The sequence below is a fragment of the Rana temporaria genome, chromosome 3 (assembly GCF_905171775.1).
Source record: "Rana temporaria chromosome 3, aRanTem1.1, whole genome shotgun sequence".
Classification (NCBI taxonomy): Eukaryota; Metazoa; Chordata; class Amphibia; order Anura; family Ranidae; genus Rana; species Rana temporaria.
This window is the reverse complement of record NC_053491.1, coordinates 142,320,229-142,345,249: the sequence shown is the minus strand read 5'-3', so window position 1 is coordinate 142,345,249 and position 25,021 is coordinate 142,320,229. Positions and strand designations below refer to the sequence as shown.

Below are 25,021 nucleotides of genomic sequence, written 5' to 3'. Positions count from 1 at the left end.
GCCCACTTGCTGCCCATGGGGCTATTTCTGAATTGTATTGTATTGTATAAAATACAAGCTTATTATAACTCTGACCAAAATCTTTCATAGTTTCTTGTTGAATTAACAAACCAGTCAGTTCAACTTGGGGGCCAGAAGGAATTTTGTATTACTAATAGGTTTTAGTGACAGTGGTTAAAAATGCAGTATTCTCCTTTAGTTCCCAATTTAGCCAATGCCAATTGTTATGCTGCTTTTGATTTTTATGGCAGAGGTATGTAGATGTACTTACAACTGAACACGAAGGACTATGGTCAGTAGTCCAAAAATGACTGCAGCCAACAGTCCTAGATCAAGTCCTAATATGATGGAAGCAATGCAGGCGAATACCCAAATGACCTGGAATAACATAAATATAACTTTTAACAACTTTATAGGTATGGAGGTGCATATTTTACCATTTAGGATTCTTTTGAATCTTTCTAGAAATAAAGCAGCATTGAGTACTCACTGCGTCCCATTTATTCTGTCTCCATAATGGTGGAACATCAAACACTTGCCAGAACATTCCCTTAAGATTTGCAATAACAATAGCGGCCAGTACTGACTGTGAAGAAAACAACCAGAATAATAAAATGTTAATGATCTTCATTTAGAATAAGACAGTATATCAGCTTTGCTTCATTTCCTTACAAAGTGCTACCTTGTAGTAATACATAACTATCATGTTATATGGAAAAGTAGACATTTTCTTCTCTAGAGTAAAAAGAAAGATAGTAACCAGGAAATGTTTATCCTTTACCTTTCTTTCTTCCATTACCACCACCATTAGGATAAATGAGAACACAGGAAGGTGGTTAATGACTTACATGAATAGGTTCAATAAGCCAGAATTTCCCAGATGGTACATTATGGCATATTCTGAAACATTAACCGCAAAGCAAAAGTGCAAGGTGGAAAAATATATCTTCAAAATGTATATCATGCAACTTTGAAAAGCCTAGTTTAAAAAAAATACATTTTAAAGGTTCAAGTAAGGTAATGTGTACAACACCTTTACATTTAAAAATAAAGATATACAGTAAAACCTTGGTTTGAGAGTAACTTGGTTTGAGAGCGTTTTGCAAGATAAACAAAATGTTTTCATAAATTTTGACTTGATATACAAGCGATGTCTTAATATACATGTAGAGTCATGTCACAACTGAGTATAAAAGAGAAAAGAGGCGACTCGGCCTCGTACACACGGTCGGTTTGGTCCGCTGAGAATGAACCGAAGTTCAGTTTCATCAGACCAAACTGACCGTGTGTATAGGCTAGCAGTCTGGTTTCCTTCGGTCCAAAATTTCCAAACATGCTTCAAAACCGAACCGCTGGGCGATCGGACCAAACCGATGGTTAGTACAGAAAAGCATCGGTTCAAAACCCGCGCATGCTCAGAATCAAGTCGACGCATGCTTGGAAGCATTGAACTTTGTTTTATTCAGCACGTCGTGTGTTTTACGTCACCGCTTTCTGACCCGCTCGGATTTTGGACTGATGGTGTGTACACACATCAGGCCGTACGGCCACTTCAGAGGTGAACCGCTGAAAATGAACCAACGGACAAGTCTCATCGGTTTGGTCCGACCGTGTGTACAAGGCCTAAGTGTAGCAATATGGTTACATTTAATGAAAGTACAACATTTAGCAACTCGCATGGTTGATGATTAAAAGAGGCACATCTAAGTATGCAGGGATCCAGGGTAAAGCTGTCCACATAGACCGTCCTCCTCACCACCATCTACGTCATCCCTTCAACTCTGCGCTCCACGAGCGCTTAAAGCCTCGCTTTCAGATTGCTCTACTGCAGGATAGTCTTTCCGGTCGCGATTGCAGACTGACAGCAGTGAGAGCCAGTGGTGCGGGGGATGGTCTATGTAGACAGCTTTACCCTGGATGCCTACATACTTAGATGTGCCATTTTTAATCATCAACCACGTGAGTTGCTAAATGTTGTACCTTCATTAAATGTAACCATATTGCTACACTTAGAGGCGCCTCTCTTCTCTTTTATACTCTGTAGCTCCTGCTGGATTTTGCTTCTCTCCTCCCTTGTGGAGGCTGCCATTTGTGGATGGACATTTTATAGTTACACGACCTATCACATTGCTATAATGTTTTTATATGGGTATAAACTGAAAGACCTATGAATAAATGGTTGTGGAATGAATCATCTGAGTTTCCATTATTTCTTATGGGGAAATTTGCTTTGATATACAAGTGCTTTGGATTACAAGCATGTTTCCGGATCAAATTATGCTCGCAATCCAAGGTTTTACTGTATAGTTTTATAGTAGAAATTGCGGTTATGTAAAATAATGTGTTTTAGAGCCTGTGTTTATCTACTTGATACAGGTATGGAAATATAATAATGAGAGATCATAATAATAATAACATGCATTTGCAAGCTAGTTACTAAAATACATACCTTCTGCAAAGGTTCGAGGAGTCTGCCCAGTGCAACTATTGCGATCAGCACAATGCCAGCTGAAATTATACCAGCAATCTGGAAAAAATACAGATTTTTATTTAATTTAGTCATTCCATAATAAGCACAATTACGTTAGCACATATTGTAACATAGTATCAACACTGAACTTGGAAAGTATGCAGCCTGCTGAGATATGCTGTTTGTTCACTTCTTAAATGTGAGTTTATTTCACATTTCAATAAAATTTGATATAAGTGATCTGCACTATGGTATCTTCCTACAGTCATGGCCGAAATTGTTGGCACCCCAGAAATTTTTCCAGAAAATCAGGTATTTCTCACAGAAAAGTATTGCAGTAACACGTTTTGCTATACACGTGTTTATTCCCTTTGTGTGTATTGGAACAAAACAAAAAAAGGGAGGAAAAAAATCAAATTGGACATAATATCACACAAAACTCCAAAAATGGGCTGGTCAAAATTCTTGGCACCCTTTCAAAATTGTGGATAAATAAGATTGTTTCAAGCATGTGACGCTCCTTTAAACTCGCCTGGGGCAAGTAACGGGTGTGGGCAATATAAAAATCACACCTGAAAGCAGATAAAAAGGAGAGAAGTTGTGTGTCTGTGTGTGCCACACTAAGCATGGACAACAGAAAGAGGAGAAGAGAACTGTCTGAGGACTTGAGAACCAAAATTGTGGAAAAATATCAACAATCTCAAGGTTACAAGTCCATCTCCAGAGATCTAGATTTGCCTTCGTCCACAGTGCGCAACATTATCAAGAAGTTAACATGGTTTCCTATGGAACAAGTTCTATCTGTAAAATGAAAAAAGCACTAAAAATGCATAGGTGTGAATCAGGCCTAAACTGTCAAAATAAAGAAAAATTCAACCATGGAGGTTCAGCCATAATTAGGAAGGTAAGCAAAGATACAAAAATACAACATAAACAGTTGAAAAAAAAGCATTTTATATCTAGATGAATACCAGTGTGACAAATCATGCATTTACTACATTAAAAGGCTCAGAGGTAGTCCAGACAGCTTCACAGCAGTCAGCTGAACTTGACACTAATAACAGCCTTGTGCAGCCAACTTGCATGAAGAGGAGTGGGGGCTCCAGAGTGGACATATAAAAGCAAATACAAAGACAAAGTTTAATAAAAGCAAATAAAAGATACACTCACAAACATTTGAGTAAAGGACAACAAAACTGCAGGGACTAGAAATAGTCAGGTGCCCTAGCCTTCTCAGTGAGCCTTAGATGGAAGAAGCCACTCCAGGATTAAAAGGAAAACACCGGTCAGAATCCAATTATTAGGATGCCACCCCAAGCTATAACGTCACAGCGAGGCAGGAACGGGTTTCAGGGCAGAACTCCCTTTCATCAGCCTGATGATAGCCTACCCCTTCATCAGGACTGGAGATCTCTTAATGGGACATCAGACTATTTCCTGAGGTTTTGTAACTCCAATGTTTGTGAGTGTATTTTTATTAACTGTTTATTAAATTTGGTTTAGGTTACTGCACTATAAGGCTGCTTCACGGCTTCTTTGTGTTTGCTTTTAAATGTCTAAACAGTGAAATTAATATTATGAAACGGAGCATATTCTATGTGTGCTAGCAGTTGTCCTTTGTGCACAACTTTGATATATGTTTTTCACTCACCTGTGTTCTTCCACCTGTACTTTCTTGGACAGCTGTACGTGACAAGGCAGTAGTGGCAACAAAGCAAGAGAAAGCCCCACCGAACATGTTACTGATGCCAAATGCAATGAACTCCTGTAAGCAAAAAGAAGTAACAGAACTGTTTTCATAAGTTATCGCTGTAAGACAAGAAAACATAACGCCCCTTTCACACTAATGAGTTTATCAGGCGGTTTAGCGCTAAAAATAGCGCCTAAATACCGCCTGAAAAACTCCTGCCCCAGCATTCGAGGGCTTTCACACTGAGGCGATGAGCTGGCGGGAGAGAAAAAAAATCTCCTGCAAGCAGCATCTTTGGAGCGGTGAAAGGAGCGGTGTGTATACAGCTCCTTCACCATTCCTTCCCATTGAAAACAATGGGACACTGTCATAATACTGCTGGCAATGCTGAGGCGCATTGCCGGCGGTATTAACCCTTTTTGGGCCACTAGCGGGGGTTAATACCACACCGCTAGTGGCCGAATTTGCGGCAATTCCGACGGCATAGCGTGGCTATTTTTAGCGCTGCTATACCGCCACCGTACGTCCTGCTCCAGTGTGAAAGGGGCCTTAGAGACTGTTACTTAACCTGTTTTCCTTTACTGGTGGCTCGTGACAGCAATAGTTGTATATATATATATATATATATATATATATATATATATATAGTAATGTACATGTTTAGTGTTTTTGAATATACTGGCTTTTTAAAGCCAAATTCTGAGCTTCATGATTTCCTTCCACCAGAGAACTCCACTAATTGAGGACCCCAGTAAGTTGGTCACATGATACGACGGGTCCTCTTCACTCTTCTTCTAGCGGTGGCTGGTCCTGGATGATGCACGAAGTGATGCTAACATAATGACATCAGCACCTTTTCGCATCAATAAGCTCAGTACGGGTCACCATTGTGACACCTCCTCAGGGGGCAGAATCATGATGCCCTGCACCTTTAGGGCTTATTTACATTTGAACTTGGGCAGTGGTAAAAATAGACAGTTGATCTGCAGTTTTACTTTCCCCGACTGTCCACCTTCAACTAACATGTTGGCCAGATTGGGTATTGCCTCCTATCTGGCAGCAGTTCTTGTACCACCCTGGTAGATTGTTTTTAGAGACTATCACAAGTGTAAATAAGCCCTATACAGTGAACCTAGATGTCATTCAACCTGGAAGACCAAGGACATCTTGTGGCTAAAAACAGGTACTGCAGGGGTCTGCTCTGGCTTGAAGGTGAGCTTTGCAAGCACAAGTGTTTTTGTTTTGTTTTTACTCCAGGGGGGCATATCCTGTGGTGTATACAACCAGTACACAAATGTGTTCTCATGTTCAAAAATACATAAATGTCCTTTCTAATAGGGTTGTCCCGATACCACTTTTTTAGGACTGAGTACAAGTACCGATACTTTTTTTCAAGTACTCGCCGATACCGAATACCGATACTTTTTTTAAAATTTGTCCCCAAATGCAGCCATGTCCCCCCACGAATGCAGCCATGTCCCCCCACGAATGCAGCCACGTCCCCCCACGAATGCAGCCATGTCCCCCCACGAATGCAGCCATGTCCCCCCACGAATGCAGCCACGTCCCCCCACGAATGCAGCCATGTCCCCCCACATATGCAGCCATGTCCCCCCACATATGCAGCAATGTCCCCCCACATATGCAGCCATGTCCCCCACATATGCAGCCATGTCCCCCCTATATCCAGCCATGTCTCCCCTATATCCAGCCATGTCCCCCCTATATCCAGCCATGTCCCCCATATATCCAGCCATGTCCCCCCTATATGCAGCCATGTCCCCCATAAATCCAGCCATGTCCCCCCTATATGCAGCCATGTCCCCCCTATATCCAGCCATGTCCCCCCTATATCCAGCCATGTCCCCCCATACCTAGATGCCGCCGCCGCATGGGTTAAACAGCGTGCGGGGAACATCACAGCTTTCATTTGAATAGTTGTAGTATTCCCCGCTGCGCAGCGTATAGACACTCCCCCTTGCTCGGAATTGGACAGATCCCAAACAAGGGGGAGTGTCTATATGCGGCGCGGCGGGAAATACTACAGCTATTCAAATGAAAGCTGTGATATTCCTCGAACGCTGTTTAACCCATGCGGCGGCGTTGCGGTATGCGACGGGGTCGGCGGCGGCATTCGTTGCCGTGGCGGGGGGGGGGGTTGGTGGGTGGGGCAAGTATTCTATTTAGGTATCGGGGGTATTTGCGGGAGTACAAGTTCTCCCGCAAATACTCGGTATTGGTCCCGATACCGATACTGGTATCGGTATCGGGACAACCCTACTTTCTAATATAGTTTATAAATAGTTGTAGACACAAAAGGTGTTTTTTTTTAGCTTTACAAAGTATAAACAACTATAAAGGCTATACTATTTACTGTACAGTGCATTTACACCAATAGCAACAATAAGAGCTGGTTTACACCAAAATGAAATGCAGAGGAAAGAACATCTTGTGTGCATTTACCATACTGTAGGTAAAAATCCTGCCCTTATGACAAATGTCCCCAATTGAAGATAATCCCTCTATTCCTGTTCCAGTGACCACACAAAAGTTTTAAATTATCCCTCACAGTTACAGGACAAATAGAGACTGTTAATTTACCCAAAGGGAACACAGACAGCAATACAAGACTAACAGAGGTTCAAACTCTTGCCTATACTAGTCAAAATGAATACACGTGGCTTTGGATACACATTAACATTAAGGCCTCATGCACACAGGGCATTTTAAAAAATGAGCTGCAAAGTTCTGTCGCCAGGAAAAAGTGGCTGATAAAACACGCTTTTAGAAGCATTTTGCATTGGCGTTGATGAGCGTTTTGCCGCATTTAGCCACATTAGCGTTAAGCAGCATTTCTCTGCCCTCTTCTATTTTCTACTCCCAAATCCAATTACTACAGCTTAAAAAGGATTGACGCGGCTTAACACTGTATTCAGCGTTAACGCGCGTTTAGCCGCATCTGGCGTTTTTATTATTATTATTATTATTATACAGGATTTATATAGCGCCAACAGTTTGCGCAGCGCTTTACATCAGGGAAGACAGTACAGTCACAATACAAATCAATACAGGAGGGATCAGAGGGCCCTGCTCGTTAGAGCTTACAATCTAGAAGCTGTAACGCTGCTGCTCCAAAACGTGCTGGCCTTGGTTTTTTTTGAAGCTGAAAAACGCCTATGCCACTTACAGCTCTTAAAATCCAATGGACACATAGAATAACATGGAGAGGCATGTTGAAGCTGTAAAAAAAATGTCTGAGGCCCTTAGGAGCAGCTGTAAAAATGTCCAGTGTGCATTAGGCCTTCAACTAATTTTCTTGTTTCTATTATATATATGTTCATTATTATTTTGCAGAGTGTCTTGTGTATATATTTATATATATATATATATATATATATATATATATATATATATATTTATATATATATATATATATGGCAATTAGCTATATATCATTAACTCTCCTTCTTGTGAGATTGCTGTTCTGTAGAATTTTTTAAACTGCAAATGGTGGTGTAACCTCCCAAGTAAGCAGATAATAACTAAACATCACTATTCCATTAAAAAAAGAATCCACATATATTATTTTGGATAAAACCCATTGTCCCATGCATTTAACCATGCTAATGTCAGGGTACACTGCAACTCAGATTATCCATTTAACTAATTAAATTAAAATGTATTGTAAATTGTCTTTTTCCTGAACAAACATGAAAGATAGCCTGTACAGGTGATATTACAACAAAGCAAACAAGGTGCTTACCTGATTGCCATTGATTGAATAACTGTGTTTGGTGGCATACACCTTCCCCACAGATACAGCCACAGCATAGGCCACTATTCCAATGGAAAATGCTGAGCTGAACAAGTCAGAAAACATGCTTACATCTGGAGTCATGGGGGGGATAAAACTAAGAAAAAATAAAGACATTGAGAATGAATGTTACCTTCACAAATGGTGTGGTCCAAAAATTGCTTTGTATTGTACAATCGATAATAATTTGATTTATCCAAATTAATAAAAAGAAAAACAATTATTGTTCTCTACCTCGTCATGGATATCTTAACACTAATAAAGTTTTTTTTTTTAATCTCACCAATGTATAATATTTACATAGGGCTTTGCATTTTTGGCTTCTCTTCTGGTTTTTCTGAATATATGTTCTTTCTGCTGTTCACTACATTGATATGAAGTAGAAAAGCAACTGCTCTCTATGTGTAAATCCAAGTATATCATGTAGTCATTTTCCCATTTCACATGTTATAAATCGGATACCTGTTATGCTCATTATTCTAAAACTATTGCAGACACATGCAGTATATTACAAGTTATTTTAGACATATGGATTAAACAATTTTTTTTGTACTCTGTAAAACCTTGTACACACGATCAGATTGTTGGCAGGGGATTGTCTGATGACAGACTGTTGGCCTAAAATCAGACCTTTAGTCCTTCAGACAATTGTTGGCCAACTTTCGGCCAAGAAATGTTGGATGGGAGGCTAGTTCATTTTCGGCAGACAGCGGTCTGCTGTCTGATTTTCATATAGTTGGGGTCTGCACGCACCAGTGATCACACACAGCACACAGGTCGGAGGCAGCAGCAGGGGTCAGAATGTGAGAGACACCTAAAGTTACAAAGTAAAGCCAGCCTCCATAGTTCTACAGACAGTTTGACAACACTGCATGGGGTCCCCTACTGGCTCCGGGCCCTCGAGCAGTGCCAGAGTGCACGAATGGTCAGTCCTTTCCTGGCCCAAAGTGTCAATATTTGGTGTAGCCACCATTATTTTCCAGCACTTCCTTAACCCTCTTGGGCATGGAGTTCACCAGAGGTTCACAGGTTGCCACTGGAGTCCTCTTCCACTCCTCCATGATGACATCAAGGAGCTGGTGAATGTTAGAGACCTTGTGCTCCTCCACCTTCCATTTGAGGATGCCCCACAGATGCTCAATAGGGTTTAGGCCTGGAGACATGCTTGACCAGTCCAACACCTTTACCCTCAGCTTTTTAGCAAGGCAATGGTCTTCTTGGAGGTGTGTTTGGGGTTGTTATCATGTTGGAATACTGCCCTGTGTCCCAGTCTCTGAAGGGAGGAGTTCATGCTCTGCTTCAGTATCTCACAGTACATGTTGCCATTCATGATTCCCTCAATGAACTGTAGCTCCACAGTGTCGGCAGCACTCATGCAGCCCCAAACCATGACACTCCCACCACCATGGTTGATTGTAGGCTAGACACACTTGTTTTTGAAAGCCTCACTTGGTTGCTGCCACACACACTTAACACCATCTGAATCAAATAAGTTTAACTTGGGTTGAGTAATCCATGTCCTTAGTCTGCTTGTCTTAACCACTTAAGACCCGGACCAAAATTCAGGTAAAGGACCCGGACAGTTTTTGCGATTCGGCACTGCGTCGCTTTAACTGACAATTGCGCGGTCCCAAACAAAATTGGCGTCCTTTTTTTCCCACAAATAGAGCTTTCTTTTGGTGGTATTTGATCACCTCTGCGGTTTTTAGTTTTTGCGCTATAAACAAAAATAGAGCGACAATTTTGAAAAAAAAATCAATATTTTTTCCTTTTTGCTATAATAAATATCCCCCAAAAATATATATAAAAAAAAAAAAAAATTTCCTCAGTTTAGGCCGATACGTATTCTTCTACCTATTCTTGGTAAAAAAAATTGCAATAAGTGTTTATCGATTGGTTTGCACAAAATGTATAGTGTTTACAAAATAGGGGATAGTTTTATTGCATTTTAATAAAAAAAAATGTACTACTAATGGCGGCGATCAGCGATTTTTTTCGTGACCACGACATTATGGCGGACACATCGGACAATTTTGACACATTTTTGGGACAATTGTCATTTTCACAGCAAAAAATGCTATACAAATGCATTGTTTACTGTGAAAATGACAATTGCAGTTTGGGAGTTAACCACTAGGGGGCGCTGAAGGGGTTAAGTGTGACCTCATATGTGTTTCTAACTGTAGGGGGGTGGGGCTGGATGTGTGACGTCATTGATCGTGTTTCCCTATATTAGGGAACACACAATCAATGACAGCGCCACAGTGAAGAACGGGGAAGCTGTGTTTACACGGGACTCCAGCGGCAATCGGGTACGCGGGTCCCGCAGCCGCGGTCGCAGAGCTACCCACAGCTGGGCACTTAAAGAGGACGTACATGTACGTGCTTGTGCCCAGATGTGCCATTCTGCCGACGTATATGTGCAGGAGGCGGTCCTTAAGTGGTTAAGCAAACTGTTTGGGCTCTTTCTTGTGAGTCATCTTTAGAAGAGGCCATTTTCACTTAGGGGTGTACTCACTTTTGTTGCGAGCAGTTTAGACATTAATGGCTGTGTATTAAGTTCATTTGACATACTTGCACATACTTCTGCTCTCCTGTGACCCATAGATAGCTAATAGCATCAGATATGGCAAAGCCGCTCAAGGATGCTGACAATATTGTTGGGATCCACCCGGCTGCCTGAATGACAGCTGGCTCCACCTCTCAGATCACAGCTGAGAGCCAGAGCCAGCTACCCCTGCCAGGCGCCCCAGTGAGCACTGGAGAAGAAGAGTGGACAGCAGTGACAGATAGTCACTGCTCTCAGCTCTAAACAGACCGAGAACTGAGTGATTAGTGGTGATGTAATCACTCAGTTGTTAGGCTTAGAGCCGTCGTGTGACAGCTGCAGCATCACACCAATGCCGCCACATAGAGCATGTGAATTTATTTGTTTTTAGTCCATACTTATCTAACCTTCAAAGTGATCCCTTAATACTACAGTATTCAACTGAAAATCTCATAGTATAAAACATATAAAAAATGACTGCACTTACCCACTAGGAATTGTTCTTATAATGCCTGCATTGTATTTCAGTGCCAGGTTAGCTCCATATGAAATTCCCGTAGCCACTATGGTCTGTTTTGGAAAACAAAATTGAAGGAATAAGTATGTACAGTAATTTTTTTTTCAACCTCTTACAATATCATTCAATGCTAAAATACATACCACCAAGACTTCTATAGGGATAGGTACTCGAAGTATGTGTTTGTAGCGATCATTTATTTCTTTAACCCCCACACACACAACAAGAGTCAGGAGCCCGGCAATCAGATCAGCGATATTTGTTTTTGAAATATTTAAAAATATATCCCTAATTGTCTGTAGAAAAACAAATGAACAAACATTACTTAACTCAAACTGGTTTCATCCAATATTTCTATTGATAACAGTGCATGTTACATTATGAGTGGATTTTATGGGGGCTGATTTTGCCACTAAGCATTTTTTCTAGGGTCTACAACATATTTAGTAGTAAACACAAAGGGGAGATTAGCAAAAACTGGTGCACACAGAATCTGGTGCAACTGTGCATAGTAACCAATCAGCTTCTAACTTCAGCCTATTTAATTAAGCTTTGACAATAAAACCTAGAATCTGATTGGTCACTATGCACAACTGCACCAGTTTTTGTGTGCACCAGTTTTAGTAAATTTCTTGCCTAGGATCATCCCATCCTGCTCCAAGATACATTTTGCGCGTGTAGTCGTACCTCATAATTGAGGTTCTTATTAATTCGGTTGCCCTTCTCTGAACTCGCTCCAGTTCCAGCACATCCCTCCTGAGGATTGTGCCCAGAACTGGATGGAATACTCCAGACGCGGTCGAAACCAAAGTTTATTAAAGTGGCAGAATTATCAATTTATCTCTGGAGTAAATCCCCTTTTTAATGCATGCTAATATTCTGCTGGCTTTGCTTGCAGCAGCTTGACATAGCATGCTATTGCTCAGTGTGTCTTCTACTAGGACGCCTAGATCCTTCTCCATCCTGGAATCCCCTAGAAGTTCTCACCCTAGTGAGTTACTTGTGTTTATATTTTTAACCCTCATGTGCATTACTTTACATTGTTCATAGTTGAACCTCATTTGCCATGTAGTTGCCCACTCCATTCATTTATTGACGTCCTCTTGTAAGGTTTCTATCTCCTTCTGTGATGGTATCGTTTTACTCATTTTGGTGTCATCACCAATACTGAGATTGACCTATTTATCCCATTTTCTATATGATTTATAAATAAATTAAACAGAGTAGGTCCCCACTTTCCCTTTTAGATCATTCTGAGTACACATTATTCAAAGCCACCCTTTGGACACGCCCCTGTAGCCAGTTTTATATCCAAGAACAAACCCTATGGTCCATGCCTACAGACCTCAGTTTGTAGATTAAAGGTTTGTGAGGCACTGTATCAAATGCTTTTGCAAAATCCAGATACACAACATCCACAGGCCTACCTTTGTCCAGGTGGCAGCTCACTTCCTCGTAGAAGGTTAATAGGTTTGTTTGTCAAGTACGACCTTTTGTAAACCCATGCTGATTACTACTACTAAGACAAATAATGCAGAACCCTGTTCTTTGTGTGCCTGTTACCCTGTTTCCCCGAAAATAAAACCTACCCCTAAAATAAGACCTAGCGTAAATTTCCAGGAGGACTGCAATATAAGCCCTACCCCGAAAATAAGCCCTAGTTTAAAATCCTATAACCCACTCTATTACAGTAGTACACAATGTACAATGTGTGTGTTTCTGTAACATAAATGCAGGGAAGAGAGCTCCGGCAGGTCACAAAAGCGCAGAGCGGTGCTATAATGAAGGTATTTGGCACAATTATATTACAGAAATACACACATTGTACATTATATAATACTGTAATAGAGTGGATTACAAGATTTTACAAGCATTTTAATTAAGTTCACACTGGGGATTGCTAACAGGCAGGTCGAGAGAGGGGAAGAGAAGACAGCACATTACATGGTAAGACCTACCCCAAAAATAAGCCCTACTGTGTCTTTTGCCAAAATTAATATAAGACCCAGGCTTATTTTCGGGGAAACACGGTATCTACTGAAACAAAATGGAGCAGGTATCAGCCTTTGGTCCACTTGAGCTGCTCCCACAGAGTTAGCATATAAATTCTCTTGTTCCTGTTTTTGATTCTCTATGGTATCTCCCGTTCAAAGGTATATTTCGATATTTGGGTTTGCTGCACTTATCATACATGTTGGTAAAGTATACCTTTTTTATTTTCTTCTTTGTGTCTCACCTGTGTTGCGAGCTCTATTTGCCATTACCATAAAGGGCTTATGGCTATATTATTACCTATTTGTATGTTAATAATGATGATACTACTGTGCATGTTTAACCTAGCAACATTTTTTTTTCTGATTTGTTTGAGATCTAAAGAAGCCGGCTGTTTGCCATTGAAAGAACAGACCTAACTAGTGGTAGATCATTTCACTGCCCAGCAGCTCATAAGTACCCCATGGCTCCTTAATGATTTATTCAGGTAGATATAATTCTGGATAAACATTTCTATATACTGTATACTGATCTACAGAGGAAACTCTATCGTATTAAAAAAATATGTAAAATATTTCATAAACTTACATATATTATAGAGAGTACTCCATTGTAGTTGTTGGTTGGTACATTGAGCATTTGTTTGACTTGGGTGACAAACACTTGAAAAGCTGCTGCTGTGGTGAATCCACCCACCAAAGGGTCAGCCAGGTACCTGACAATGAAGCCAATCTGAAAGATTCCAAACACAAGCTGGAAAGACACAAATAGATTAACTAGTTAGGGTAGAAGATTGCTGAATGGCACAGACCTACAGAATCAAACACGTTCCCATGGTTTATACACTCAGGACTGTCTATTACTATTGGACAGCAAGGAGAAAAGTATTGTAAGCTGTAGACATTGTAACATGCTATCTTTATGAAATTATTTAATATGGCAAATAAAAATGTTCCTCTACTCATAGCAACCAATTATAAGTCACCTTTCACTCATCTAGCTATATGCAGCTGAAGTCAGATTTGCAGCGTTTTAATAAAAATGCCTTTTAATTTACAATGATGTAATGAAATACTGCCACTGTAAATCTTTTAGCTGAAATAACTCCAAGGCTTATTAAATAAGAAACATTTTTGTTCTACGTCGGTACCAATTTGGAGGAATATAAGATAAAAACGCTATGCTGCATGGGGCATAACTTACATAACAAAGAGAAACTTTAATCAGAAAATGAATTCCTGATAGATCACTTGATGCTGGCCACTTTTGCAGGTATAGCTATATAAAACATTATACAAGACTCTAAGTGCGGCCGGACCAGAGTCTTGTAGAGTGGGAGAATTATTGTTTTATATCTGGAGTTGATCCCCTTTTTAATGCATACCAATATTCTGTTTGCTTTGTTAGCAGCAGCTTGGCATTGCATGCCATTGATGTGCCTATCATCTACTAGGACCCCCAAGTTCTTTTCCATCGTAGATTCCACCGGAGGTTCTCCCCCCCACTGTATAGATTGCATTCATATTTTTGCCTCCCAAATGCATTATTTTAATTTTTTCTACATTGAATCTCATATGCCATGTAGTTGCCCACCCCATTAGTTTGTTCAGATTTTTTTGTAAGGTTTCCACATCCTGCAGAGAAGTTATTGCCCTGCTTAGCCTAGTATTGTCCACAAAAACAGAGGTTGAACTGGTTACCCCATCCTCCAGATTGTTTATGAACAAATTAAATAGGATTGATCCCAGCACAGAACCCTGGGGGACCCCACTTTCCACCCCTGAGCATTCTGAGTACTCCCCACTTATCACCACCCTCTGAACTCGCCCTTGTGGCCAGTTTTCAATCCATGTACTCACATATTGGTCCATGAAAACAGGCCTTATTTTGTACAGTAAACGTTTATGGGGAACTGTGTCAAATGCTTTTGCAAAATCCAGATATACCATGTCTACGGACCTTTCTTTTATCTAGATAGCAACTCAACTCCTCATAGAAGGTTAATAGATTGGTTTGGCAAGAACGATTCTTCATGAATCCATGCTGATTACTGCTAATGACACCGTTCTCATTACTAAAATCTATGTATATAGTCCCTTATCATTCCCTCCAAGAGCTTACAGAGCAGGTAAGAGGTTAAAGAACATTCATTGTTATCAAACTGTTATGGGTAAATTTCCCTTTTAGGCATTGCCTACTATTGCTGAACAAGATATATTACCTGAATGATTCCAATCAGGAAACTCAGAGTCCCTGAAACCATAATTCTGGCTGCGTCTCTGGCTGCCGTGTTTATTATAGTTGAGTTCAATCCAGTTGTGTTACTTTGCATGACAAATTTTGCATCAGGAACCATACTAAGAACAACTGTTCCCACCATCAAGCTGGTTACAGGAAAGGGTCCTGTTGATACATACAGACACAGCTTAAGTAATGTGAAAAAGGGAGCCCAAAGGCTAACACTGCGCTAGAAATAAATATAAAATAGTATATAAATCTGTATTTAAAAAAAGAAAACAGCTGCCAGCACATTAAAGTCTAGTACAAAAACTCAAACAAAATAAATATACAAAGTGATATAGATAATAGTTTACAAAATATCAAAGGGAAAAAATGTAAAAAAGAAAAACTAAAGCAGAGTCCCATTGAAAATCCAGTCCATAGATAACTAGGGAATGATACCCATCCGTGCAGGTAAAGATATAAAACTGCAAAGAAGAAATCATGATAGGATCCTTTAAACAAAAGTGCGTCCAGCTCGACACTCAGGTTAATACGTAGCCTGCTTACCTGATAGTTATGCTCAGGGAAAATGACGGTCTCCCCAGGATCTTAGGTAGTATCCGGAACTGCAACTATTGTCTGGTAGTGCTCAAAAACATAAAAGAGAAGCTCCCATAGTGCAGTAATTTGAATAAATATATTTAATAAAATGAATAAGTAGCACTTACAAAATAGAAGCTTTATAGTAGCGAAACAGCAGCATAACTTAAAACACAAAACCGCTGCGTCTCCATCCACTTCACTTCACTTCCTGTATTGTTCGCCCATCCACCATCTGGGAAACAGAACGTGATGACGTCACCGTCGTAGGCTTCACCCTACGTGTTTTGTCACTAACGGACGTCGTCTGGGGATTGGCCGAAAAGGCTAACAATACAGGAAGTGAAGTGTTTTATGTTTTTGAGCACTACCAGACAATAGTTGCAGTTCCGGATACTTGTTTAAAGGATCCTATCATGATTTCTTCTTTGCAGTTTTATATCTTTACGTGCACGGATGGGTGTCATTCCCTAGTTATATATGGGCTGGATTTTCAATGGGACTCTGCTTTAGTTTTTCATTTTTACCTTTTTTTCACTTTGATAGTTTGTAAACTATTATCTAGCGTGGCATCTACTTTGTATATTTATTGTGTTTACAGCTTAAAGGGGTTGTAAAGGTTCGTGTTTTTTTCACCTTAATGCATCCTATGCATTAAGGTGAAAAAACACCTGGCAATCACGGACCCCCAGCCCCCCCCGTTTTACTTACCTGAGCCTGTTCACCTGCTCTGCGCGTCCCCGGCGTCCTCTTCTCCACGGAGTCTCGGCGTTGATTGGATAGATTGATAGCAGCCATTGGCTCCCGCTGCTGTCAATCAAATCCAATGATGCGGTCGCCGGGGGGTATGGACGCTGAGTGTATGACACAGGAGCACGCCTGCAAGGTTAGCCATTGCGGGGAGGAGCCGCAAGAGCCGCCGTGGGACCCCAGAACTTGAGGATCGGGGCCACTCTGTGCAAAACGAACTGCACAGTGGAGGTAAGTATAACATGTTTGTTATTTAAAAAAAAAAAATAACCTTTACAACCACTTTAAGTAATACATAGGGGTTGGTTTACTAAAGGAGTAAAGCATGTTCACTTTGCAAAGTGAATTTTCACTTAGTGAATGAGGTGAAGCTAAGTGAAAATTCACTTTGCAAAAAACACTCAATCATTAAAAAAAAAAGTATTTCTGCCTGAACATAATTGTATGATTCAAGATGGCACAGCTTCACCCTTCACCCTATTAAGCTAAATATACATATGTTTAGCTTAATGAACAAAGTAAATCTTTGCTGACTTCAATCATCTCATTAGCTTGCACATGATTTGGTGTTTTTTGCAAAGTCATTTTTTACTTACCTTCACCTCATTCATTAAGCTAAGGGAAAGTTTACTTTGCAAAGAAAATGTGCACTTATTACTTAGTATATTAACACCACAATATTGCTAGCTGCCTTTAATTACAAACTTCACAACAAATGATCACCTTCCACATAGAAAATATTTTCCACTGTAAAAGTACAGCAAAATATGCAATACAATATTAAAGTGAATCTGTCCCTATGAAAATAACATTTGAATATGCAGCAGTTTACTATGATAAATACGGGTCTGCCAACCCTGTCACAGAGACAATTACTATATTAGCATTATAGCAAAACAAAATGTGAACAGAGATCAATACAACTTACCAACCGAGATATGCTTAGATGTTCCCAAGATAAAGTATGTGAGAATGGGGAAGAAAGAAGAGTAGAGACCATATCCGACAGGAACAGCAGCGAGTAATGCGAAGGCCAAGCCTGGAAATATATATTAATTATCAGCTTGTCGCTAATGGATGTTTATTGTTCTTCTCAAATCATTTTGGCTAAGAATGAAATGTTCATATTTATTGACTATTACTCAAAGCCTCGCACTTGTCCTATTTTCTTTCTACAGCCAACCAAAACCTAGATTTGATCCCCACGATAGTACTTTGTGGCGTTCTGTAAGGTCTACGAAAGACCAGGTTTCCAGTAAGGTATTGTATGTGAATTTTCTAACATCTTCAGTCATTGTTAACACTATGGGGCACAGCACAGCCTAAAGGCACATGCATCATGTAAATACAGAGTCTGTAAGAAAAACTACAGCACAAGGTGAACAATGTATTATCCTTAAGAAACAGCATATCATATTATGTTCTATTTATGTTTTCCTACAGTATCATCATACTATGAAGTTCTTTACCTGGACCCTGAAAGGAGCTGTTCTTTCAGGGACTCACAATCTACTACCTAATGTAAGCTTGGTAGAAAGCTAATGAACCTACTAGCATGCTATTGGAATGTTGGCGTTCCAAGGATACTACAAAGAGAATTGGTGTACTGTTTCCTTTAGTAACCAGATTTTAACCCTTCATCAAGAATTTTGATAAATGCGAAATGGTTACTGTAAGTAAGTGCATTTGCATAGTTTTGTTTGTTAAATGAAGTGGTTAGCACAGTGGTGAATGAACAACCCAGTTTGAAACTGAAGCCCTGTACACACGTACGGAATTTCCGGCGGTAAAAATTCCGCCGGGAATCCCGGGGGAAAAACCGAGAACCTGCTCGGTAACTTTCCCCCTGCACACACCAGAGGTTTTCCCGTCTGGAAAACTGCGGTGAGAGCTTTGGCCGGGAATCCCGGCCGTGTGTATGCTCCACCGCAGTGTTTCCCATAGGAAAACTGCCAGGTTAAAAACCGCTGCAAAAACCGGTGGGAAAATAGAGAACCAGCTCTCTTTTTTCCCGCCGTGATTCACGGCAGTTTTCCTGTCTGGAAAACTGCAATGAAGCATACACACGGCCGGTTTTCCGGGCCAAAAGCTCCCCTGGAATTTTTTCCTGCCGGGAAAACCAGTCGTGTGTACGAGGCTTAAGAGGACCTACAAAGGGAATGCTCAAAATAAGTGTATGCCCAAAGATCTACAAATTATAAAATAATATTAGCGTCAACCTACTCGCTAAAGATTGTGTCGTTTTGGCGGAAAGATTACAGTAGACTTGTACAAATTTTTCCTGCAAATATATCAGTTTACATTTTTTTTAATTCGTACAATAGCTTTTCAAACAAGTAGATTCAATTTTATTCTCCCAAAAGTGAAAGTGTTTCTTTTAGACATAATTTATACTTGCCTTGCAATGTGCCAACAAGACCTGTGCTGACTCCAGAAATTATGTCATTTACAATCCATTCTTTCCATCTGTATTTTGGCAGCCAGTCCAGGACTGGGAAAAATGACTTGACAATCAAAAGAGCCCTTCTAGATGTACAGCTGCCAGAAACAAACATAAGTCAATAAATACATTTTCCATATACATACCAAATTATTTAATTGTTTTATCTCCAGAAAATATGTAAAAAAATACGTTTTTAATACTTTTTTTCTGTTTAGTTAGTAGATCATAGCCAATCAAGAGTTTGCATTTCCTTTTTTAGCTCAAATAAAAAAAATAAAATGTTTAGTTGCTTACCATGTCCTAAAACAAAGTTGCTCAAAAATGCAATAATAAATAAAAATATATAATCCAATTAGCTGATGGTAAAGGGTATCCACAATTAAATCTAAACTTTATAGGGCATGGCAAACACATCACTTTATAATATATATAATGTGAACATATAAGAAAATGTTTTAGCTTTCTTTAGATCACCACCAGTATCTCCTTCTCAGAAGGTGGATGACTACATAATTCTGTTTAAGATTGGTAGAGCTTGTAGTCAGGGGGAGATACCGGTTTTCATCATGCTAGGTTTTTACACTAGTTTGTAACTCTTATAACACGTTGTTAATTCTGCCTCTTTTCTTGAGCTATAAATTGTAGTTCAGCATAACATATTCTATTGCTTCCTGGCAAAAACAACACTGTATTCCATGGCACCACATCCAAGTCCAAGTCCAGAAGAACTGGAGCAATAACAACCTGCAATTCTTTTGAAACCGTTCTTGTATGGTCTTCTTAACAATTTCCTTCTTTTCATTTTCTTCTTGGAAAACTGGATCAGAGTAGACAGATCGTGCCACCAGATACCCGGGGCTGTGCGTATCCATCGGACCTGGATCCATTTCAAAGACCTACAAAGATATTACATGTTAACATATTAACGCGTTAATATTATAATGCAGTTATTTCTGTTATTTGGAAGATGAAACTAAAAACTACCTTTGTAACTAAGTTGCTACTTTTTTCAGCTCCTCTGTATACATTGCAATAGATTTACAAGAACTAAGTGCTTGGAAATGTAATGTATGCATATATATATGTATATGCAAAGCTCTAAAATACAGTTATGCAGAAAATGTATGTACCTGTGACTGCAGCAGCCCCCAGCAATAGGCAGTTGTACTATTCCATCCACATTATATAGTCCTTGCAGCCCAAGGGAAGTTCTATTTATGGGAAAACAGAGGCTCCCATCACCAGTTTGAGTGAGAATAAACTTGCCATCCAGCGCACACACACACACACGTACATTAACCCTACTTCCTTCTAAGTGGGATATAATGCACCAATTGCTATTCATGTAAGTGCATTTGTAACATTTATTATTTTAAATAACTGCAACATGAATTCAAGTAGCTGATTTTAAACTGCCAGACATATGGAACTATTGCTTAATCCTGTTTAATGCAATATCTCACCTGTATCCCAGACTGACTTATTTTTCCTACTATAAAATTTTTGTTAATTTGACTAAAAAGCCTATACTTAGTGACAATAATATACACTGTAAAAAAGGTATATTTCTATAAACTGCAATTTTTTTTTATTGCTCTATTTATTCCAAACAAAAGTTTCATTAAAACCCAACTTCTGCTAATTTTGAATTATCCAAAAAAAGCAATTACCTGATTTTTTTTTCTTTTTAACAATATCTGAATTATTTAAATCATTTTGGGCAGCTTAGGGAAAGGTTAGAATCTTTGGAAGGTTTTTATTACTTTCTGTGGCCCCATTGGGAAGATACCCCATCAGGACTTGCTATACTAGTAACACCTAAAACTATTGCTGAAAGTGAGGAGAAAATTCCCCTACTGTGGTATATATATATATATATATATATATATATATATATATATATATATATATACTATGGTTGTCCCGATACCACTTTTTTAAGACTGAGTACAAATACCGATACTTTTTTTTCAAGTACTCGCCGATACCGATTACCGATACTTTTTTTAATGTCATGTGACAGTGATGCACTGATGGCTTGCACTAATAGATGGCACTGATTGATGGGTACTAAAAGGTGGCACTGACTGATGGTTGGGAGTCGGGACTGATGGCTGGCAGTGGCACTGATCGATGGGTACTGATAGGCGGCACGCACTGATGGCTGGCACTGATTGATGAGCACTGATTATGCAGCACTGATAGGTGGCACGCACTGATGGCTGACAGTGATAGGTGGCACTGATGGCTGGCAGTGGCACTGACGGGTGGGCACTAATGGATGGCTGGCACAGATGTATGGACACTGACTGATGGCACTGACAGCTGAGCACTGACAGGTGGCTGGCACTTATGGGCACTGAAATAAATGGCATGAGAGGAAAAGAATGAAATTAGTATTTTGCTATGCTGCCTGCGACTCCCATCTTGGTACACTATGGGCCAAATTCTCAAAAAGTCTGCGTAACTTAAATTTCAGCAGTTAAGTTACACTGACTTAAAATTTCTACCTAAGTGCCTGATCGTCAAAGCACTTAGGTAGAAATTACACGCCGTGTAACTTAAGTGCCGCCGTCGTAAGGCGGTCCTCCTCTCCTGGGGGCGTTTAAAATTTAAATGAGGCGCGCTCCCGCGCCGGCCGTACTGCGCATGCGTGTGACGTAATTTTCCCGACGTGCAGCGCGCGAACGTAATTAACGCCGGGCGGCTTTGAGAATTTCGACGGGACACTAAAGTTGCGACGGGTGAAAAAAAAAGACGCGCCGGGAAAACAAATAATTATAAAAAAAAATGTCAGCGTCGCTCAGCATGCATTCCTGAGAGGGAGAACTCCATGCCAATTTTCAAAGAAAAAAACGGCATGGGTTCCCCCCCCAGGAGCATACCAGGCCCTTAGGTATCCAAAGCACGCTACCCGGCCGGTCAGGAATGGGAGTGGGGACGAGCGAGCGTCCCCCCCCTCCTGAGCCGTGCCAGGCCGCATGCCCTCAACATGGGGGGGTTGGGTGCTCTGGGGCAGGGGGGCGCACTGCGGGCCCCCCCACCCCAGAGCACCCTGTCCCCATGTTGATGAGGACAGGACCTCTTCCCGACAACCCTTGCCATTGGTTGTCGGGGTCTGCGGGCGGGGGCTTATCGGAATCTGGGAGTCCCCTTTAATAAGGGGGCCCCCAGATACCGGCCCCCCACCCTAAGTGAATGGATATGGGGTACATCGTACCCCTATCCATTCACCTGGAGGCAAAAAGTAAAAGTTAGTAAACACACAACACAAGGGTTTTTAAAATAATTTATTATTCTGCTCCGGATGCCCCCCCTGTCTTCGTTATTAGCTCAATTACCAGGGGGGGCTTTTTCTTCCACTCTCCGGGGGTCTTCCACTCTCCGGGGGTCTTCTCCGCTCTCCGGGGGGGGTTTCTCCGGACTCCGGGGGGCTTCTTCCATCTTCTCCCCTCTTCCGCTGTTGACTAGGCGAACCACGGTTCTTCTGCAGCTCTCCGGTGCCTTCTTCTTCAGCGCTGGCTGCCTGCTATGTTTGTGTGTTAGCTCAATTTCAAACAGGCAGCCGGCGCGGTCTTCTGTGACGTCAGGGTCTTCTCTTCTGTTCTTCTCCCCTCTTCCGATGTTGCCTCGTCGCCTGTTGTCGCTGTAATGATGGAAGCGCGCCTTGCATCCCATTTATATAGGCATCACCGTCCCATCATGCTCCGGCAGGTACCCACGTGGTGGGTGCCTACCCACGTGCACCCACCACGTGGGTACCTGCCGGAGCATGATGGGACGGTGATGCCTATATAAATGGGATGCAAGGCGTGCTTCCATCATTACAGCGACAACAGGCGACGAGGCAACATCGGAAGAGGGGAGAAGAACAGAAGAGAAGACCCTGACGTCACAGAAGACCGCGCCGGCTGCCTGTTTGAAATTGAGCTAACACACAAACATAGCAGGCAGCCAGCGCTGAAGAAGAAGGCACCTGGAGAGCTGCAGAAGAACCGGGGTTCGCCGAGTCAACAGCGGAAGAGGGGAGAAGATGGAAGAAGCCCCCCGGAGTCCGGAGAAACCCCCCCCGGAGAGCGGAGAAGACCCCCGGAGAGTGGAAGAAGACCCCCGGAGAGTGGAAGAAGAAGCCCCCCCTGGTAATTGAGCTAATAACGAAGACAGGGGGGGCATCCGGAGCAGAATAATAAATTATTTTAAAAACCCTTGTGTTGTGTGTTTACTAACTTTTACTTTTTGCCTCCAGGTGAATGGATAGGGGTACGATGTACCCCATATCCATTCACTTAGGGTGGGGGGCCGGTATCTGGGGGCCCCCTTATTAAAGGGGACTCCCAGATTCCGATAAGCCCCCGCCCGCAGACCCCGACAACCAATGGCAAGGGTTGTCGGGAAGAGGTCCTGTCCTCATCAACATGGGGACAGGGTGCTCTGGGGTGGGGGGGCCCGCAGTGCGCCCCCCTGCCCCAGAGCACCCAACCCCCCCATGTTGAGGGCATGCGGCCTGGCGCGGCTCAGGAGGGGGGGGACGCTCGCTCGTCCCCACTCCCATTCCTGACCGGCCGGGTAGCGTGCTTTGGATACGGGTCTGGTATGGATTGTAGGGGGACCCCCTACGTCAATTTTTCGGCGTGGGGGGGTCTCCTTACAACCCATACCAGACCTAAGGGCCTGGTATGCTCCTGGGGGGGAACCCATGCCGGTTTTGAATTTAAAAATTGCCGTGGAGTTCTCCCTCAGGAATGCATACCAAATGCCGTCGCTGGAACGGGCCTTTACAATGTGTGACTAACTTTCCACATTATAAAACCAGCCCTAGTTTTGCGCCGGCAAATGCGGAACTTAGGCAGAAATCACAGTGATGAAATGCTTTGAAAATCTGCTTAAAGCGGATGTGCCACTAAAAAACTATATTAAAAGCCAGCAGGTACAAATACTGCAGCTGCTGACTTTTAATATAAGGACACTTACCTGTCCTGGAGTCCAGCGGTGATCGCAGCAGATGACGAGCCGATCGCTCGTCACCCTGCTGCTCCCCCCTCCATCCACGGTGAGGGAACCAGGAAGTGAAGCGCTCCGGCTTCACTGCCCGGTTCCCTACGGCGCATGCGCGAGTCGCGCTGCGCCCGCCGATTGGCTCCCGCTGTGTGCTGGGAGCCGAGTGTTCCCAGCATACAACGGGGGGGGGCGACGGGAAGCGGAGGAAAAACCCGTCCTTTGCCCGTGTCGTAGGGCCGGAAGTGGGTGCAGATACCTGTCTGTAGACAGGTATCTGCACCCCCCTCCCCCCTGAAAGGTGTCAAATGTGACACCGGAGGGGGGGAGGGTTCCGATCAGCGGGACTCCACTTTAGAGTGGAGATCCGCTTTAAGTCCTCATTTGCATACGCAAAGCTGCATTTCAATGAGAAATGCCCCCAGTGGCGGATGCGGTACTGCATCCTAAAATCTGACCGTGTAAGTGTCTTACACATGTCAGATCTTCTGCCTAACTTTGGAAAAAGCCTTTTGAGAATCGTTTCCAAAGTTAGGCACAGGGATACGCAGGCTGAACAGCAGTTAAGTCTGCGTATCTCTTTTGAGAATCAGGCCCTATGCACTCTGCACAGATGCATAAAAGCAGCAGCGGACATCTTGTTACACCCAGCCCATATAGTTCGGGCTGGGTGTAACAAGATGTTCGCAGCAGGCTTAATGTGGCGGAGTGCAGGGTGTACCAAGATGGGCGTTGGGATGTCCAAGCACTGACGGCAACACGGAGCATCACTTCAGTTACTGAATGTGATGGCTTTGGCCACCGATCATGATGGATGATGATGCGGATGGACCATGCACCTCTGCCAGTTCAGCTTACCTGCTTGAGGACTCTATCTCTGCTCCGTCCATTGACTCCGCCCCCTATTGAATGTTGCTTCTCCCATCCCAGGTATCTGATTAGGCATCGGGAGCATTTGTGTGAGTACAAGTACTCGCAC

General features: G+C 42.0%; 1 protein-coding gene across 1 annotated transcript in view; it reads right to left on the bottom strand.

Annotated features, from left to right (window-relative positions):
• LOC120931780 (pendrin-like) overlaps positions 1-20,278 on the bottom strand; it is a 36,695-nt gene extending 16,417 nt beyond the window's left edge. Inside the window, exons 1-13 of the mRNA XM_040343545.1 lie at positions 20,178-20,278; positions 19,792-19,943; positions 19,003-19,142; positions 17,533-17,643; positions 15,253-15,434; positions 13,620-13,784; positions 11,183-11,335; positions 11,010-11,092; positions 7,924-8,071; positions 4,122-4,235; positions 2,450-2,527; positions 491-586; positions 272-378 (exon numbers count right to left, since the gene is read on the bottom strand). Of these exons, the coding sequence (XP_040199479.1) occupies positions 272-378; positions 491-586; positions 2,450-2,527; positions 4,122-4,235; positions 7,924-8,071; positions 11,010-11,092; positions 11,183-11,335; positions 13,620-13,784; positions 15,253-15,434; positions 17,533-17,643; positions 19,003-19,142; positions 19,792-19,934 (1,520 nt within the window). The 5' untranslated portion in view covers positions 19,935-19,943; positions 20,178-20,278. The remainder of the gene's footprint in view (positions 1-271; positions 379-490; positions 587-2,449; positions 2,528-4,121; positions 4,236-7,923; positions 8,072-11,009; positions 11,093-11,182; positions 11,336-13,619; positions 13,785-15,252; positions 15,435-17,532; positions 17,644-19,002; positions 19,143-19,791; positions 19,944-20,177) is intronic.
• Positions 20,279-25,021: the final 4,743 nt, after the last annotated feature.